Source organism: Podarcis vaucheri (assembly GCF_965113315.1).
Source record: "Podarcis vaucheri genome assembly, chromosome: 10".
Lineage (NCBI taxonomy): Eukaryota > Metazoa > Chordata > Lepidosauria > Squamata > Lacertidae > Podarcis > Podarcis vaucheri.
Genome location: NC_138748.1, coordinates 19670200 through 19685628, shown reverse-complemented (window position 1 = coordinate 19685628; position 15429 = coordinate 19670200). Strand labels below are relative to the sequence as shown.

General features: G+C 41.3%; 1 protein-coding gene across 3 annotated transcripts in view; it reads left to right on the top strand.

The window, feature by feature from the left end:
• The window catches only part of CFTR (CF transmembrane conductance regulator), a 92126-nt gene extending 79807 nt beyond the window's left edge, over positions 1–12319 (top strand). For 2 of the 3 annotated variants that reach the window (XM_082239464.1, XM_082239466.1), the window contains 4 exons: positions 4049–4221; positions 5267–5372; positions 8329–10683; positions 11017–12319. In XM_082239464.1, coding sequence (XP_082095590.1) covers positions 4049–4221; positions 5267–5372; positions 8329–8535 — 486 coding nt within the window. In that variant the 3' untranslated portion in view covers positions 8536–10683; positions 11017–12319. The remainder of the gene's footprint in view (positions 1–4048; positions 4222–5266; positions 5373–8328; positions 10684–11016) is intronic. The other variant, XM_082239465.1, reaches the window with a different exon arrangement.
• The last annotated feature ends 3110 nt before the right edge of the window (positions 12320–15429 follow it).

Below are 15429 nucleotides of genomic sequence, written 5' to 3'. Positions count from 1 at the left end.
ATTTACTTACTTGCTTGCTTGCTATATTTATATAGCTACCCCATAACAGAAGTTGTCTGGGCAACTCACAACATTAAAATACAACATAAATTATGAAACAAAATAATGGGTGAATAAGGATTATATTTGCCTGGTACTGAAAAGATAATAAAAATGGAGCCAAGTGAACATTTCCAAAAAGTCTATTCCATAACCAGGATGCCACTCCCCCCCCCCCGAATGCCTAGTGGTTATCCAGTTTATTTCATTTGCCTGCGTACTAGTGTATCAGAAGGTTGTAATTACAAGACTTAGATTAGAGAGTGGCCAGTGGTCCTCCCATTTGCCCCAAAATGGGTCTAGCCTTTCTCAAGTGCTCCAGTTGAGGACTTGAAAGAGTTCCTTGTGTTAGAATTCCTGCTCCGTGATTGCAGTCATGGGATTGTTGTCTTTCACATGACGGTGTATGTTTTGACTCCACAAAGTGGGAAGTGACAGAGACAGGATCTTTGTGTTACTGTGTTCCGTGAAGTGGAACTATTGTCCTTTGTTCTTTCTCTTTGCTGTCTGATGCTAGAGAGAGAGGGAGCCATGTTGCAGTGCTCCGTGTGTGTTTATATGTAAATAAACTAGATTAGCCAAATGCTGAGCTGCTGAGGTGCGTTACGCAAGCTGCAAAGACTCTACGGATCCCTAAGTGTGCCGATGTCTGTTGGCATTGGTCGCTGTGATGTTTGGGCTGAAGAAAGCTTTTGACGCTCCCGAACGACCAGGAGGGAGAGAATATGCCAGTCAGGCATGTGTATCTACCAGGGTCCTACTCGAGTGTAGGACAAGCTCCTGACACCTTGTAGCATCTGCTTGAAAGCAGGTTCAAGGCTGTGCCTTCCTCAGTTCTGTCCAAACGGTTTTCCAAGGCCACATACATTTGGCACTCCTACTCAGTGGGAGCTTCCTTGGAGCTGCCTCCACGGGGAGCTGACCAGGGTCCTGATTTTCTGTACTAGACCACTTCCTTGCAAAGTCTCACTAAGACTCCTACAGGATCCTACCACATACAAGGTAAGCAGCAGTAGGAGATTGCAGAGTAGATTTTCCCAACTGGGACACAGAAGATGCCCCAGAATCCCTTTGATGTAAGGCCATTTCTCTCTCAGTGGAAGGAAAATAGAGAATGCCAACTACAGGGTTGGCCTACTCTTCTCTGTGGTTTGGAGATGTGTTGGCAAACTGGGAAGGCAATGGATCATCTGGATCCATTCCTTCCCTGAGTCTGGCAGTTGGCCCACTCCTTTTCAGAGCTCAGATATTGGGAAATCAAATTCTCTGGAAGTTTCCAGGGTGGCAGTTGGACCTTTCACTCCTTCTTTAGAGAGGGAGATCCAATGCTTCATTGAACCACCTCTCAAGGATCATAGATCACAGATCCCATTGTTTAAAGAGGATGATTGAACTATTATAAAAAAGTTATTTCGCAATAAGTCTTTGATTTAAATTAGATCGGGCCATGTCTTCCATCGTTGTTTTGCCCCCTCTTATATTTTTGTGTGTGTTTTGCTTCCATAACTGTTCATACCACATCTTCTTAGTATTACCTCATAGCCTTCATTTGCAGTTTCACAACATTTTTTCTTTGCCTTTTCAAGCTCATTCAACATCTGCACAAACACTGTGTGGCGTGGAGCCAGTGTGGTGTAGTGGTTAAGAGCGGTAGTCACGTAATCTGGGAAACCGGGTTCGTGTCTCTGCTCCTCCACATGCAGCTGCTGGGTGACCTTGGGCCAGTCACACTTCTGTGAAGTCTCTCAGCCCCACTCACCTCACAGTGTGTTTGTTGTGGAGGAGGAAGGGAAAGGAGAATGTTAGCCGCTTTGAGACTCCTGAAGGGGAGTGAAAGGCGGGATATCAAATCCAAACTCTTCTTCTTCTTCTTCTTCTTCTTCTTTTTGCCAAAGCATCTAGTTGGGTGCCTGCTGTTAAGATGTTGTAGCACAGCACTGCTTTTAAATAAGTTTTAATATATGATTGAAAATGTGGGTCACCACTCATAAATAAAGTGAGGCAAACCTCAAAATCTATTTACTGAAGCACTTATGAAGATATGCTTCACACACACATATATGGAGAGGGAGAGAAGCAGCTCAATTATTTTCCTCAGGAATATATAAATCAGATAGTGAATCACTGTATTTAAAATATTAACAGGTTGTTTTTTTTAAAAAAGCAACATAATTCCTATCATCTTAAGGAGTACAAAGGAATATACAATCAATCTAACCTACAAACCTTTAAAGATTTGTCTTGATTGGTTGGTTTATTTTTGAAATTTGGGCTTCTTTTCTGTCAACCATTTACAGGGGTGTCCTGGGCAGGGGAAGTTTTGGTGGAGGAGATGAGTAATTTAGTAACACAGAGATCAGATATAGCTACTGGAAGAGAAGAGCGTAGCACTATTTATTTAGAGTGCAGCGCTATTAATAAATGGCACTATCCCAATCATTGTGCCTGTTTTGAAAATAGATTACAAGCATGGAGGAAGAATCCCTGTAAGTATAGCTGTCACTGAGACAGAGCGCATGATGTAATACAAATACTACAAGCTAAGTATCTTAGGAAGAGCAGCAGATAACATGAAAAATTGTCAGTGTGGACACCTTAGATTAAATCCAATTAAATGGCCCCTATTATCCAGCTTTGAATTTGGCTGTCAAGTATTCTAATATGTGCAGTCTACACAAGGTGTCTGTTTCTACTAATTTTATTTATAAATTGCTTAGTAAAATAAATCTCCCCTTTGTGTATCTGAAATAATTGTCCATAATTCACAGATAACATCAGAAAATATTAAAAGCAGCTATGCAGTGGTACCTCGGGTTACATACGCTTAAGGTTACAGACTCCGCTAACCCAGAAATAGTGCTTCAGGTTAAGAACTTTGCTTCAGGATAGAACAGAAATTGGGCTCCCGCAACGCGGCAGCAGCAGGAGGCCCCATTAGCTAAAGTGGTGCTTCAGGTTAAGAACAGTTCCAGGTTAAGAACGGACCTCTGCAACGAATTAAGTACTTAACCAGAGGTACCACTGTACATAGCTAAATTATGTGTCTGGATAGACTTGCTAAAACAAATGTTTTAGCGGGTGCCGAAAACAGTATAAGCGAGAGTGCCTGCTGAATGTGAATGTTAGGTCTTTTTTAAAAAGAGAAGCTTGGCTATTAATTGAAGCTCATAAAATGTGTGTCCCTATAGTACGTCAAAAGATACTTTTTACTAACCTATAAATTTGTGATCCTCTCCATTACGTGGTGTAATCTCCTTTGTGTCTAATTGAAATTCTGATAAGGCCCACTGACCACAGTAGACATTTAAAAATGGCGACCATTTGTTCCAGATGACCAGTTACGGGAAATGGATGACACACATTTAGAGGTTCTATCTAGTGTAAGTGTGGTTAATTGGCTGAATCCAGTGCTGTACCATGCCTACCTTGACTGTTAAAGCAGGTTTCAAATTATAGTCAGTGTTTCCTATTAAGAAGGAACAATCGTTGTGATGATATAAATTATGTGATGGTGTATATATCATTACTATTACTCACAGATTAAACAGATTTCAACATAAGCTCACCGTTTCTGATGGATCTCTAGGCCTTAAGTATATATTACTGTTTATTCTGAACTGAACCTATTAAACTATCAAAGGGAGGAGTGCAAGGCACTCCTTTGTTTTCTGAGTGTTCCTGAGATGAAATTTCTGTGTTCTGTTTCTGTGGCTATAATCTGTACTATTTGTAACCTAGAAGTCATTGTTTAGGAGATGTCCCTAAGCCAGGCAACCTGGCTAACACATCAAACTTTTCAAAGTCCATTTCCAATATCATCTTATCGTGTGACACAGGAGGGTGCTATTTGAGAATGAAATTGTCTGCACCCTTCATCATGTGGGTCTAGATGCCTAGTGCTGTGGATTAAGGCCAAATAGCCATAACCTTTGCAAGAAAGAAAACCAATTTGTGTGAAACAGAATGCTTATCTCCCGCCGCTCCCCAACCCTATTCTTATCTCCTTCAGGTTGGACTGAAATCTGTAATAGAGCAATTTCCAGGCAAGCTTGATTTTGTCCTTTTGGACGGTGGCTGTGTCCTCAGCCATGGACATAAACAATTAATGTGTCTTGCCAGATCAATTCTCAGCAAAGCAAAAATTCTTCTTCTGGATGAACCAAGTGCTCATCTTGATGCTAAGTAAGTACGAGACAAATATTTTGTCCAGTTGTTTTCATACTGGAATAGAATAAAACATTATCATGTTAATAATAGTAATTCTCCTTGTTTTACATTTGCCATCTGACCTCTGCTGAAATACTTCCAGTGAAAGCAGACTCGCCACCTTTTGAGGCAGTTGTATTCCACTTTTAAATGGCCTGTTCCATTGGGTAGATTCTCCTAACATTTAGCTGAAATCTGTTTCCTAGGCATTTCCACCCATTGGTTCTAGTCCTGCCCTTTAGACCAACAGAGAAAGCTCCACTTCCATTTTTTGGTGTTCATTATCATTATCATTATCATTAATATTATTTTATTTGTAGCCCACTCATCTGACTGGCTTCTCCCAGCCACTCTGCAAGCTTCCAACAAATATAAAAGCATAATAGCACATCAAATATTTAAACAATTTCCCTATACTGGGCTGCCTCCAGATGTCTTCTACATGCTGTATAGTTATTTATCTCCTTGGCATCTGATGGGAGGGCATTCCACAGGGCAGGTGCCACTACCGAGAAGGCCCTCTGCCTGGTTCCCTGTCATTTCACTTCTTGCAGTGAGGAAAGTGTTGCAGTTCTCTGAAGACAGCAATCATGTCTCTTCTCCAGAATAAACATCCCTACCTCTTTTAACCATTCCTTATAGGAACCCTGATCATCCTGGTCATTCTTGGGGTTGCCTTGGGAGAGGAAATCACTATCAAGGTGGTTTAACTCTGCAGTGTCAGCATAGACCTTCTGGTTTCCTACAGTAGATATTGACCTTTTTCCAACCTTGTCTGGTCAAGGCAAGAAGCGAATGAAAACAGTTACTTCAGAACAAAATGCTGAGCAACTACTTCAGTAGTCGCATTGCAGGAGTAGTCACTGTAGCAACAGTAGGCGCTATGCTGACATTTCATCTGAACTGAAACTTCCCTATTGCAATGTTGTAAAAAGCCTAGCAAATACTGTAAGTGTCAACTGCATGTAACCAAAAGTTTATATTTCATTCTTCTGCATATTAAAACTCGTTTACCTTTCAGGACTTTCCAAGTCATTAAAAAGACTCTCAAGCAGGCTTTTGCAAACTGTACAGTAATACTCTCAGAACACAGGCTAGAAGCACTAATGGAATGCCAGCGATATTTGGTGAGTGCCTTTCAAGAATTAGGCGCGATGTCCAAGGTAGATCCAAATAGCTACTTTTAGGCATGAGTAAGGGCTTGGAGTGGGACGCGGGTGGCACTGTGGGTTAAACCACAGAGCTTAGGACTTGCCGATCAGAAGGTCGGTGGTTCAAATCCCCACGACGGGGTGAGCTCCCGTTGCTCAGTCCCAGCTCCTGCCCACCTAGCAGTCTGAAAGCACCTCAAAGTGCAAGTAGATAAATAGGTACCGCTCTGGCGGGAAGGTAAATGGTGTTTCCGTGTGCTGCTCTGGTTCGCCAGAAGTGGCTTAGTCATGCTGGCCACATGACCCGGAAGCTGTATGCCGGCTCCCTTGGCCAATAAAGCGAGATGAGCGCCGCAACCCCAGAGTCGGTCACGACTGGACCTAATGGTCAGGGGTCCCTTTACCTTTACCTTTAAGGGCTTGGAGCATGTCCAGTGGTGTTTGTTCTGGACTTCTTTCATTTGAATAGCAGGCCCTGCAATATCACAAGCTGTGTTTGTATGCTCTGGTCCAAAGACACCATGGACATGTGCAAACTTTATATCCCAACCAACATGATGTTCTAACAGGTGCAAATTATATGTGCTTAATTAATTTTTTTTTGCATGAAATGGCTGTTTACAAAGCATATGTAACAACACTGCTAGTCACACTTCCTAAAATATGGTGCAGCTTTGGAGCCAGAAGTCTAGTTTTCGAGTTTAATCCAGAAATGCACATTTTTTAGAGGAATTCTTTGATAGCACAATGTTTGCGTTCTGTGCTATCCCATAAGACTTACTTATGGAAATGCACAATGTACTGTAGGTATTCCCCCCTCCACCCCCAAATAATCAATACAATCATGCCAAAGGGCAAATAGTTAGAGTATTTCAAACAAGATGCTTTTTGACACTTGAGTTGCTGTTACTAGTTTTGTTGCTCATAATTTTTTTATTGCCTGGTTTAAACTGTATTTTGGGATTTTCATTTATATTGTTTTGATTGCTCTATGTAAACTCCTTCAGGTCACCTTGTGGCAGGAGGTGACTTATAAAAGCATTAAATAAATATAGACAATAGTTGGAGAGCAAAGTATGCTATGCTAAGGTATTTTCTCCTTCCTTATAAAGCAGAGGAGAATTTTTCAAGAACCTAGCAAGTTATGTTAGGAACTGTGATTCTGGAGTCTCAGAAGGAAACTGATCACCACTTTGAATGCCAATAGCACCTGGCTTGATACTGCTCATCTTCCAAATTCTTTCACTTCTATAAAAAGGGAGATATGAAGAAGGAAATGCCAAGTTCTGTATCAAAGTACTAACTGTCCTGGACACAACTGTCTAATACATGATTTACAGTTTTACTTCTCAGTTCTGATAGCGAGAACACATAAGTCAACAGCACAAACTGTTCATGCAACATTTTTCACAGCCGCATTTTCTCTCTCTTACTCATGCACACTAGGCAGATAGAATAGCTTCCCAGGTAGACACATTTTTTAAATGGTAAACGTTTTCCAAGTTCCAGTGCTTCCCCCCCATTATTGCCCCTCATTTCTTGCGCACACAGACGTGAACTTTTTGGGGGAGGAAGGGTGCAAAAATTACTCTTTTCATATTATATTATCTTCTCTGAGCAGCTGCACAAGGCAGTCTACCTAGTGAAATACAAATAAATGGAATACCTTATATCATGCAATGGATCTGTTAATGAACAGAGAGGAACAATATACTGGGCGTTATCCAATGCATTGCTTGTGCAGTGGAATTATCCCTCCGCACATGTGCTCTGTGCCCATCCCAAATGTGCTCTGGAGGGCTGTGGAAACTCCTGGAACAAATTAAGGTTGGGGGGTGGGAGAGGGGAGAGGAGAGGAGGACGAGGTTTTATTGTGCACACAATGGACACTTACCCCTTCCACTGGGTGGGCAGTTGTTGCAGATCCTTGCTCTCAGTCACCATCCCCAGGCAGTGAAAACAGAATGCACATGGCCAAGTGGTCATTGAGGGAATTCCCCTTAGCCGCCTGGGTAGCGGGCTCAAGTTCCTGCCAGCTGCTGCGATTCAAATTGGCTGAAAAGGCATTAGCTGCATGTATATATGGGCCATAGTTGTCAATGTTTTCCCTTTTTAAAGGGAAATTCCCTTATTCCAAATAGGATTCCTTGCACAAAAGGGAAAAGTTGACAGCTATGATATGGGCAGCCAGCGAGGTATAATAGCTGGCAGTGCCTTCCTACCACAGTGCATACAAAGTTATTGTGCTGTGTTAGTGGAATTCTGCCCACTGTGTTGGACCCATGGAAATATCCTGAAGTAACGGTACCAGTGCTATTTTTCTAGAAAAAGAGGTGGCACAACTCACCATGAACACCTCCCTCGTTCTCTTAGAATGGCAATGGCACCCACCTGAAAAGTGCCATAACTGAGTTCCTAGGAAGTCTCCCTGAAAAAAAACACCCCTGACTATATCTGTATCTACTCTCACCTATTAAAAATATCATTCTTAAACATCAAGATGGGGAAAAGTCCCATTTGATTTCTCTTTCACTTCCTTTCCACAAGGTCTACCTTGTGTCTGGAAGGGGGTTGCTCTGCAACACCCTCGGGTGTCACATTTTAATGACTCATTATTAACGTTGGAAAAAAGAACATATGGCAATATGGTTATCAGAACCATTCCCTTTTAGTGTTAAAAACCAAGAGTGTAGATCTGCCCTATATCTGAATTTAAGATGATTTGGCTCTGGGCAATGTCTACATGCAAGATTTCCTGGGAACAGAAAGGGTGGAATGTAAATGGAGTAGCTATTTCAATTACTAATCATAATTCAGTCCTGTAATTATGTAATTATGGTTAAAAATAACCATTCACAAGCCAAGCTTTTATAACTTTTTTTATAACTTTTTATAACTCTTTTATAACTGTACCCAACCTCTTCTTAACTAGGTGATAGAAGAGAACAAAGTCACGCAATACGAATCCATCCAGAAGCTGCTCAGCGAAAAGAATTCTTTCCGTCAAGCCATCAGCCATTCAGATCGTGTCAGACTCTTCCCGGTGCATCCCAGGAACTCAAGCAAACGGATGTCGAGGCCTAAAATAAGTGCCTTGCAAGAAGAAACCGAAGAAGAAGTGCAAGAAACCCGGTTGTGAAAATTTATCGAGGTGGTGTCTCGTTGCAATTTAACAGGAGGCATTCTGGGAAAAAGTCAGAACAGGGCATTGTTGAAAATTGCCACTAAAAGAAGTGCAAAAGCAAGCACATGAATATATATATATCTCTGCAAAAAAACTTCATTCCAAGGGCCAGTTTGGTTATGAAGGATTGGTGCATTGGGCAGTATCCCGTTCCCCCGAAGCTGCCCCCATCTCTTCTGCTTCTTGTCCACATAGGAAGATCTTTTATCAAGATGGATGATCAAAATATCCAAACATTTCAGTTGTATTAGCTGCCTCTTTAAAAATAATGTGAATGTCATAACAAGCACATCAAAGTCTACACTCGTCTTTTCAAACTGAATCCATAGCTCACTACGAAACACAGTGAAAAGCCTGCTTTTCTGTGTAAAAAACAACAACAATCCAGGGTTTTTAAAAATGCATTTTGGGGTGGTTTGAGGTCAAGAGTTACAAATGCAGGTCATGAATTATATTTATTATTACACAAATTATAAATATTTAGGCTGTCAACTGAACAGCAGAGACATTTGTTTTCTGTGTCAGGAAGAACACGGCAATTACCATGCTTTTGTTCTTGAAAGTGCTGGGCTTTTCAAGTCAGTGGTGGTTGGTGTGCAAAACTGCTATACTTGTGGAGAATGAGAGCACCAAAGAGGAAGAATTTCACAGTTTCTCCTAAATTCTGTAGTGGAAAAGACATGGAAACATGGCCAGACATTTGGGTTCATTCTTTTACACAGTACAGAGGTTCTATTCAGTTGCAAACAAATTACTTTTTATAAAACATCCATGCTTGTTCAGAACATACACCAATTAGAAAGTTGAATCGAAATCAGTTACTTAAGTTGTATTTATTTGAATCAAGCCACTCTAGTGAAAATCAGTGGGCATTTTGTCAGTTGCATTAAATAGAATTATAATATTGCCCTAGACGAATGTAGACACCTTTAGACCAAGTAGATTTCAGTACATTTGCAAGCATTTATGAACCTGACATTGCATGTAAGTAGGTGAGGGGATTATGCATTTTTTAAAAGGAAAAAAGAATCTCATTTATATTAGACTCACTATATGCAATAAGCAGTTGACTCCCTTAAACCTGAAGTCAGCGGAAGCTAAGCACACAAACTGTAGGTTCAAGTGTAAATAATGGTCTGTCCTTTTGCTGAGCACTTTTTGAAATAAAAAGTCAAGGAAAAGCAATATTCTACAGAATTGTTGCATTTCGGTGAGTGAGAAAAGGGGAAAGTCACAGTTTAGAATATGCAGATCATGATGAACACAGCTGGTTAGGACACAAAATGTCTAGGTAAAGATGACAATGGGAATTTTTACACTTCAAATGAAACCTTCCAAATTTATTCTAGCAATCTTACTGAGGTTGACGGGGGGGGGAGCATATTTTAAAAATGAAAATAGCAGTTCATCTGCACGGATGAAAGAGGAATTGACTTTTGTGATGATCTTCTTTTATACAGTTCCATTTTGCAGTTGACAGGACCTTCCTTGGAATATTTATTTAATATCTTTATTCAGAGATGGGAAAGATTTGCTTATTAAGAAAGTCCTGTATTTTAAGAGGAATCGCATATCACGAAGACTATATTTGTATACAAATAATTGTTATATATTTGAACAACAACAAAAATATTTTTTAGCTCGAATTTACTATGTGTTTTAGAAAAAAACTGGTGTGTGGGCAGTAACCCCACAAATGTATCAACTGCTGCTTTGCTTTCTTGTTGTTGTCTTAATTTTAATATGCAATGTGAACATTGTGTTGAAGAGAATGTGAGGCTCTAACCTTGTCAGAGCTTTTTCCTCCTACGGTCGGTTTAGACCCAGTTCTGTTGCAGTGGATGGAACATATGTAATGTAGGAGATGTGGAGCTTTTGTTTCATAGCAGATCAGACCTAGTTCTAGGTCTTGAAGGACCCTGGATAAGCTACTCTCAGCGAGTCCTGGAAGAAGCAGGCAGGCAGACCTAGGTGCCATCCTTCACATGCCAGAAGCTGGCATTGCCCGTTGTAGGGCGAAAACCCTGCTTGTTTCAAAACCAAGGAGATTTGAATTGTGTTGCTAAAGAAGGCTAACGTGTTCTGCTTAATTAAAATACAGTGGTGCCCTGCAAGACGAATGCCTCGCAAGACGGAAAACTCACTAGACGAAAGTGTTTTCCGTTTTGGAGGTGCTTCGCAAAATGAATTTCCTATGGGCTTGCTTTGCAAGACGACAATGTCTTGCGAGTTCCTGCTGGGTTTTTTTTCCTCCCCCCCTTTTCTAAGCCGCTAAGCCGCTTATCAGCTGATCCGATCAGCAGATAAGCCGCTAAAAGCCGCTAATAGCGCTAATAGCGCTAATCCTTCAATGGGCTTGCTTTGCAAGACGAAAAAACCGCTAGACGAAGAGAATCACAGAACGGATTCTTTTCGTCTTGCGAGGCACCACTGTAGTTTTTAAGAATTAGTAACATAATCCTTACATGGCAGGGCTTAGGCAGGGGGATAGTTTTGCACTACTATTTTGTTGTATCTTCTCTTGATGTTGACACTGGTCAATGGGTTTTTCCAATTGCTGTACACGCATCTTTCTTATAGGAGGAGAAATCCATTTCCCAGGTATAGCTTGAATCCTGATTGAAGACATACTAAAAAAAAGTGCATATGTGCCAGGTAACGATGGTGCTATTTTACACTGCCAACCGTACAGAAATTATCTCCATGCACGGCTTCAGTTGTATGGAAGCCCTATGGAAGGCAATGCATTATCCATTTTGGTTCCATTTATTTCAGTAGTACTTAAGAGCAAATCTGCACGTCAGGCCTGCATGTGTGAACTAGGTGTGTCCCCCTACGCAGAAAGCACAACATAGATGCAAGTGTGCTGTGAATTGTTAGACTAAAGGAAGTACAGTGGTACCTCGGGTTAAGTACTTAATTTGTTCCGGAGGTCCATTCTTAACCTGAAACTGTTCTTAACCTGAAGCACCACTTTAGCTAATGGGGCCTCCCGCTGCTGCTGTGCCGCTGGATCACAGTTTCTGTTCTCATCCTGAAGCAAAGTTCTTAACCCAAGGTACTATTTCTGGGTTAGCGGAGTCTGTAACCTGAAGCGTATGTAACCCAAGGTACCACTGTACTTCTTTATGTAATGCAGTTAATCTGTGGAACTCACTGAAGCAAGGCAAGGTGGCTTTCTAAGGGGATGGGACAAATTCACAGAGGAGGCTATGGAATTATATTAGTCATTATAGCTATATGGAACCTCTAGGTCCATTGCCAGTCTGCTATTGAATGCCAGTGGACGATCAATAGTGGAAGAGGGCCTTGCTTATGTCTTGCTTATGACTTCACAAAGCCCAGTGTTGGTAACAGGACATTGGACTCATATCACACTTTACATTCTGTGTGCTATGCATTTGTGGGTGTGTGGACACAGGTACAAGTGACTCACTTGCCCAACTCAAGTGTGGTTACATTATATACACAGGGGCCTCTGTGCAAAGTAGTCAATAGCTGTGATTAGCATTTGCTGGATTGTTGCCATTGTATGTATTTGTAGAGCTAGAAAACTTAACCCACACTTTGTATATTACAAGCTACAACACCTGCCATTCAGGTTGCCATCAGGTAATACAAAAAGGTACTAAGCGGCTAGGTCTGGAAAAAATAAATAGAAAGTGAATGTAATTGCAAGCAAGTTTCATGATGCTATTGTGTGCAATATGTCAATAAAACAAACATGTTGTGTACTGTCTCTCTGGCATATGATAACACAAATTATATCCAAGGGTGTTTGGGTGAACAAGCCAAATGTATATTCTGTTGTTGGACCATCGAAGCAAACAGAATTGATCCTGTTCGGCACACAAATATCCAATATATCAACAACTCTGAATCCTCGTGTATGCTGAAGAAATGTTCTTCACAAAGTGTTTGCTTATAACTTTTTCGCTTTCTTGTCACTAGATGGTGCTGCAGAACGGATACACTTTTCTCGTGCTGTGTTGCCTCCAGAGGGAGAAACACAGAATCTATACAGCTGCAAAAACGCAGTGCCTTTTTATTGGATCAATTTTTTGTAGGCAAATATAGATGCAGGTTATTTTAGCCTACACAAAATTCAGTTTCATTCAGTAGCCTCGCTAAAAATAAGCTACTTTCCTACTTGACAAAGCAGATTAAGTCTGTGCAACTCAAATTGCTCACATACATTCACTGATTCACTGAAACACCTGGTGCAATGAATAGTGTCACTTTAAACATCTTGGAATAAATTGTAACAATATATGTCTATTTGTAAAGTTTCCAAGAATAGAAAACAGGAAAGAGGACACCTGTAGGAATTTTTATTTTTGTTTTTGCGCATTTTGAAAGGGGGGAAAAGAACATTCACAGGGTCAGTCGGCTGATGACGCAATGGAGCTACCAAAAAGTGCTGCTGTTGATTCTGATGGTGTTTGGTAACTCCAAAATTCTGAGGTGTTTTTTTTTTTCCAAATGGGAGCAGGAAATTAGCACCCTCATTTCAATTAACAGCTTCAATAAATAAATAATAAATAGTTCAATAAATAAAATAAATAGCTTCAATAAATAAATACAACCACTGGAACATCAACAGCTGGGTTGGGTATGTGCAGCTGTGCTTGGATGAATCCCACATGAAAACTTGGGAAAGTTTCCTCTAGAAACTGATTTTTACAACTCTATGATTCTATGATTCTATGATTCTACTCCAAACATTTTCCATGCAACCCTAGCTACCGATCAAGTTGTGTAATCTAGAAGCGGGAGAAGGCAGGGGAGTCAAAGCAAAGCCAGGATCTTATTTAAAGGGAGCATTTTAATGAATCAAATGTAAGATTAGACAAATTGCACCTGAAAGGGGATGGGTAGGAATCAATAACACAGCTGACTTAATAAGCGTGAAGCTCCTCATGAAGGCGTTTGGTGAAAATTTGCCTTTTTGTGACTCATATTTGAAACAAACAAAAAATGTAGTTTTAGAAAACAAGGACACAGAACTATCAGGAAGGGAAAATAAGTGTCTAATAATTACATTATGCTTCTCTCAGGTATATTTGGATTTCTAAAGTTTGGGAGTTTCCCTACAAGTAAGTGTGTGTTTCAGGACTTGAAGCATCTACAGATTCTGCTCTCAGTTAGTTCCTTTAAATGTATTGTCTGGAACAACCCTTGGCTATCACAACCAAACCACATGGGTACCAGAGCTTATTGGAATTAAAATGTGCATTCAAAACCTGGCAATGCGCATAGGGTCAGTCTACACTGTAGATTGGAGACCATGTCAGTGTCGTCTTTAGTTGCTTATGAAAAGAGTACTGTGGAGCAATTCTTAGCTGGAAGTACAGTGGTGCCTCGCAAGACGAAATTAATTCGTTCCGCAAGTTTTTTCTTCTTGCGAGTTTTTCGTCTTGCGAAGCACGGTTTCCCATAGGAATGCATTGAAAATCAATCAATGCGTTCCTATGGAGACCGTCCGGAGACAGAGGGGACCTGTTTTAAAGCAAGGGAAGGGGCAGCGGGGAGAATCGCTTCTCCCCGTTGCCGCCCCTTGGTTCAAAAGGGGTCCGGGGACAGAGGGGAAGGCGCGCGCGCACCTTCCCCTCTGTCCCCGGAAATTGCGGGGCTGGCAATGGGGAGAAGCGATCTTCTCCCCGCCGCCCCTTGCTTCAAAAGAGGTCCGGGGTGCGGGGGCAAGCTTCGTTTTGTGAAGCAAGCCCATAGGGAAATTTGTCTTGCGAAGCAACTCGAAAATGAAAAAACCTTTCGTCTTGCGAGTTTTTCGACTCGCGAGGCGTTCGTCTTGCGGGGCACCACTGTACTGCTAAGCGGCAGGAATTTAATGGGCACTTGCCCTTCTGTCAATAGCACTGCTGAGGACAAGATAAGAAAATGTGAAAACTGCCTTTATTCTGCCCAATAACTGAAACAAATAGAATAGCAGAGTTAGAAAGGACCCTGACGTGCTCCTCTTGAACACTGCTGGTTAGCATTCATCCTTGCACACACACAAAAGCAGCTTATTTACTCCAGAGTCTGAACTTTGTGTATGTTGAATTTTTATTGGGATGAGGACTTCAGGTTGAGACTTTTGCTTTTGGCTGAATAACACCAATGAGTTTAGACAAACATGGCCATTTCATTAGACTTAATTTAGGTATCAATTAAATTTAGCTGTATTTACACCTTTCCCCCTGTTTTTACACTTTGTTTTCTTGTTGTAATCATGCACCACTCTGTTACTGAACTGCTGAAACCGCAATCATTATCGGTTCATTCATATACTCAAGGAAAATGTGACTTCTTTCAAAATATAATATTCTATCTAGAGATGAAATAGTTGTGTTTCGAAATACCCACAGATAAATTTCTACTTTCCTCATTGAAGGAAGGTAAAGGTAGAGAGACCCCTGACCATTAAGTCCAGTTGCAGATGACTCTGGGGTTGTGGCGCTCATCTCACTTTACTGGCCAAGGGAGCCAGTGTACAACTTCTGGATCATGTGGACAGCATGATTAAGACGCTTCTAGTGAACCAGAGCAGTGCACGGAAACGCCGTTTACCTTCCCACCAGAGCGGTACTGTCAGAGCTGCTTCCAGATCCTAGCTCACAGAGGATCACGCTAGCCAGCAATCACTTTGTAAAAGTCTTTATTGAGTTACAGTTTCCATTCTCCAGCTGCTGCGTGCACCTCTACGTCTTATGGGTTACACCGGCGAAGCTCCGTCTGAGTCTCCGCCCCTTGTACACCAACTTAATATCCTAGCCTTACTCCACCTTTTCCGCCTGACTGTTCTTCTCTGGGTCCCTCTGCCCCCCGGGGTCTCTTCCTTCCTGGATT